The sequence below is a fragment of the Zootoca vivipara genome, chromosome 8 (genome assembly GCF_965207765.1).
Source record: "Zootoca vivipara chromosome 8, rZooViv2.hap1.1, whole genome shotgun sequence".
NCBI lineage: Eukaryota > Metazoa > Chordata > Lepidosauria > Squamata > Lacertidae > Zootoca > Zootoca vivipara.
In genome coordinates this window covers 88086317-88090803 of record NC_142591.1, presented here as the reverse complement: position 1 = coordinate 88090803, position 4487 = coordinate 88086317, and the positions used below count along the sequence as shown (strand labels likewise).

General features: G+C 48.7%; 1 protein-coding gene across 1 annotated transcript; it reads left to right on the top strand.

The window, feature by feature from the left end:
* Nucleotides 1-931: 931 nt before the first annotated feature.
* CCDC166 (coiled-coil domain containing 166) lies at nucleotides 932-4279 on the top strand. Its single transcript, XM_088676189.1, has one exon. The coding sequence runs from the start codon at nucleotides 2620-2622 to the stop codon at nucleotides 3658-3660; it is 1041 nt and encodes a 346-aa protein (XP_088532315.1). The 5' UTR covers nucleotides 932-2619; the 3' UTR covers nucleotides 3661-4279.
* The last annotated feature ends 208 nt before the right edge of the window (nucleotides 4280-4487 follow it).

Here is a 4487-nt window from a genome sequence, read left to right as displayed (position 1 = left end):
CATTGCAGGAGATCATGTGGCCCGTACTGGGCCCGGATGGAGCAGGTGGTTCCGCTAAATTGCGAACCACCTGGAAGAGTCTCCTGCTGCTGTTTTCTGCAGATGCGATGGAGACGGTGAAGAAGGTCCTCTTCGCCGTCGCCATTGCCACTTGGTAGGCTCGAACTTGAGCTCTAGCCCGTGTCCGGTCTGATTCAAAATGAGTTTTCCGCCACCGACGCTCTAGCCGTCTCAACGACTGTTTCATTGCCCTCAGCGCCGGGGAAAACCACGGGGCTGTCCGGGCTCCATGCAATCTGAGAGGGCGCTTCGGAGCCAGACAGTCAATAGCGCTGGTTAACTCCGCATTCCAGCGGGCCACCAGGGAATCAGCTGAAAGGCCATCGACATGGGATAAAACATCCCCTACCACTCTTTGGAAGCCAATTGGATCCATTAAGTAGCGGGGGCGGACCATCCGAATCGGTCCCACCTCCCTGCAGAGGGGAAGGGTTGCGGAGAAGTCCAGTTGCACCAGAAAGTGATCTGACCATGGCACTTCTTTTGTTTCGCTTTTACTTAATGTCAGATCACCAACATCCATAGAGGTAAACACCAAGTCCAAGGCATGTCCGCGGCTATGAGTTGGGCCAGACTTATTCAGGGACAGCCCCATGGTGGCCATGCTTTCCACGAAGTCCCGAGCGGCTCCTTGTAAGGTCGTGTCGGCATGGATGTTAAAATCCCCTAAGACAACCAAGCTAGGTGTCTCCAGGAGCACATCCGACACGACCTGAAGCAGCTCGGGCAGGGAATCCTTGGTGCAGCGGGGAGGTCGGTACACCAAAAGGAATCCTGTACTGCCTCTATTGCCCAACTTCCAGAACATGCACTCAGAGAACTGGGTCTTCCCAATAGGACGCCTGGTGCAAACTAATGACTTCCTAAAAATCACTGCAACCCCCCCTCCCCGCCCAGATGGCCTGGGTTGCTGTGCATAAGAGAAACCTGGTGGGCAAGCAGCGCCAAGAACGGGCCCATCGGCTTCCTCCAACCAGGTCTCTGTCACACATGCCAGGTCAAATCCTCCATCCACAATCAGGTCGTGAATGGCGGTGGTCTTATTCATCATCGACCTGGCATTGCACAGCAGCACCTTCAGGTCATGTGGGTATCCCTTGCCTATTCCAATATCCGTCCGGTCAGGACCAGACCTGGAGGCAGGGATAGTCCTCAGACACGACTAATTGATGCAGCCCAGAATTGCATTGGCTTTTTTAGCTGCTGCATCACACTGTTGACTCATGTCAAGTTTGTGGTCTACCAAGACTACTAGATCCTTTTCACATGTACTGCTCTCAAGCCAGGTGTCACCCATCCTGTATTTGTACCTTTCGTTTGTTTTTTTTGCCCAAGTGTAGTACTTTACATTTCTCCTTGTTAAAATTCATCTTGTTTGCTTTGGCCCAGTTGTCTAATCTGTTAAGGTCATTTTGAAGTGTGATTCTGTCCTCTGGGGTGTTAGCCACCCCTCCCAATTTGGTGTCATCTGAAGAAGAGCCATTGATGAGCACCCTTTGGGTTCGGTCAGTAAGCCAGTTACAAATCCACTGAATGGTAGCATTGTCTAGCCCACATTTTACCAGCTTCTTTACAAGAGTTCATTCTGTGCTTTAACTTTTCTGACTTTGTCTCTACACGTATACACATCCCTGACATATAACGCCACTCCTCCTCCTTTCCTGTTTGGTCTACTTCTACTACTGGATGGCCCTTGTGGTCTCTTCCAACTCTATGATTCTATGATTCTACCTGCTTCCATCCAGTTTTTCCACATTACCATATTTTTATCAGTTTTTAATATAGGGTTTCCCCACAATGTGAGTTTGGCATGCAAGTATGGATCAAATTTATTTTTATCTCCTTTATTGGCATTAAAAAGTGCCAGATTAACCTGGTGGTGCAGTTCAGCTTTTGATATTGCTTTCACTGTGGAGCAAAGGAACCAATTTCTAGGGGCCAAGGTCCCTTCAGTTCACTGTAAGATATTATAGGGAGCTGAATCCCCCCAAAGTTGATTGACATTGCCATTCAAATGCAGGGTTGCTATTATGTTATATATTTTGTGTTTTTATGTTGTAAACCACCCTGTGATCTTGGAATGAAGGGTGGTATATAATTTTAATTAATAATAAGAAAAAATAAGAAAAGTCTAAAGGGATGTATGTTGGGGGGAATCTTAATTTCACCCATAGGCTAATGGGGTCTGAACTGGCAGTAGTGAACCAAGAACAAGACCATGGGGGTCACAGCAGGTAGTTCCATGTATTTGTCTTTCCCTAGTGTGCATCCATGCTAGGGATCATTAGGAAAGGAATTGGAAGTAAAACTGCCAACATCATATTGCCATTATACAAATCTATGGTGCAACCATACTTTGACTACTGGTCACTCCCCTCGGAAATGATATTTTAGAGTTGGAAAAGGGAAAGCAATGTGATCAAGGGAACGGAACAACTCCCCTATGAGGCAAGATTAGTTTGGGGGGCTTTTTAGTTTAGTAAGAACTATTTGACATTTATAATAACAATAACAATAATCACATTTGGCAGTGTCTAGAACCCTCCCACTTAGCCCAAGATGCCACCAAAGAAGAAAAACACCAAACCAAAGAAGAAAGCCAAGAAGAAAGCAGCCAAGGATGCAGCCAAGGGGCAAACAAGTTCCTTGCCATACGTCAGCGAGAGGGAGATATACCTGCAGAAGGAATTTGAAACCTTGACAGAGCACATCAAAACATACACTCAGCGTGTGAGGAATTTTCAGTGGGAAAACGAGTTCCTGGACAAGGAAGCCCAAAAGATCAAAGATATCAACAAAGTCTACATCTCCTACATAAACAGACGCACCCTCCGCAACCAGAACGCCATCATTTCTCTGAATGACCAGAATCTCTCAGAATTAATCCAGATCCGGAAGGAGAGGGCAAAGCTGACCACTGAGTACCAGGAAAAGGAGAGAGAGGTGAGGCACCAGCTGATTGAGATGGAGACAAAGATCTCCCTCGTGAACAGGGAAATTGAAGCCCTGCAGCCTTACCAGGAGCTACAGCAGCAGCAGCTGGCGCGGATCCGGGACCTGGAGAAGGAGCTGCTGGTCATGAAAGTGCTGCACGCAGAGCAAATGCACAAGCTCAAGAGTGAGTATGTACAGCAGGTGACAGACTATGAGATGCAAGCTCAGCTGAAGATCCAGGCTCTGGCTAGGCTGGCTGAAAAGGAAGCAGTACGCAGCCTCATCCGGCACACGAAGCAGGTGAAAGCGGACAACTGGCGCCTGCGTCATGAGCTGGTGGATCTCATCAGAGAGGCCAAAGTGCTGAAATCCATTGTGTTTCACCTGAAAGCGCAGCAGCAGCTGCTCCTGCGAGAGCACCAGTACAGGCAAGACCTTGCACGCTTGCGCAGATGGCTTAGGCATCGAGGGGCTCGGCTGGTCATCCCCAGTGGCACCAGCTTCAGATGTACCACACCGATTAGGAGCAGAGTCATTGCCACGCAGGAAAGCAGCTCCAGGTTTCTCACAGCTGGGGAACAGGTCCCAAGGTTGCAGCCAGATGCCCAAGAGAGCTCGTCATCACTTAGGATTCCCAGTGCCTCACTCCCTACAAAGTACCAATGAACTGGAGCTAGAGATGACAGCTTCCTGTTTCTCCTACTTTCACTACCGAGGTATATGGATAATGTAACATGCCCCTTAAACATGTCCCAGGGTCCATCCTGTGCTGCAGGCAGTCCATTCATACAAGGTGCATCACATGCCAACCACGGCCCTCTTCCACATAGCCAGCTAAGCCCCAGGCCCTGTGCAGCTAATCATCCCTCACATTGCCCCTAGATGACACCCTTGGTCCCAGCACCTGTCCCCACTGAGTTGTCCCTCTGCTACCAGGCAAGCACCCTTGAGGTTTGTGGCTGCTGCTGATTCCTCTCAGAGAGGCAAGATGGCAACAGAAAGATGGGGCAGAAGCAGTTCTAGGCACACAGCCCTCCTGTCAGCATGACCAGCACCTCAGCAGGGGCTTGCAGCAACATCACTGGTCTTTCTGCAGTTTTAAATGTTTAGCTTGTTGGTTGTCTTAGTGTTATTTTTGTTCTTACTGTTTTGTTCTTGTTGTAAGTTGCCTTGGAAATTTTTGTGCTAAAGTGTGACATAGAAATATATAAAATAAATGTCGCTTTCCCAGCCTCTGTCTCCTTGGTGACACATTGATGGACGCATAGTCTGGTTAGCGAAAGGATTTCAGAAACAGCTTTGAATCAGTAGTGCTGGTGTGCAAGTGTGCATGCTCCCAAACACAGAGGCTTACTTCTGAGAGCACAAGCCAAGGCCTCTCTCCTTAAATGCAGGTGCCAATGTGCACAGAAGTGTGTTGTAGGATTGCAGCCTAAAGGTGCCAGGTGCAAGCCCTTCCAGGTCTCATTTTGACAGCCCCCCTCCCAATTTCC

Bases quoted from the DNA above. Each gene is read 5' to 3' on its own strand.
- CCDC166 (XM_088676189.1), top strand. From the start codon at position 2,620: ATGCCACCAAAGAAGAAAAACACCAAACCAAAGAAGAAAGCCAAGAAG.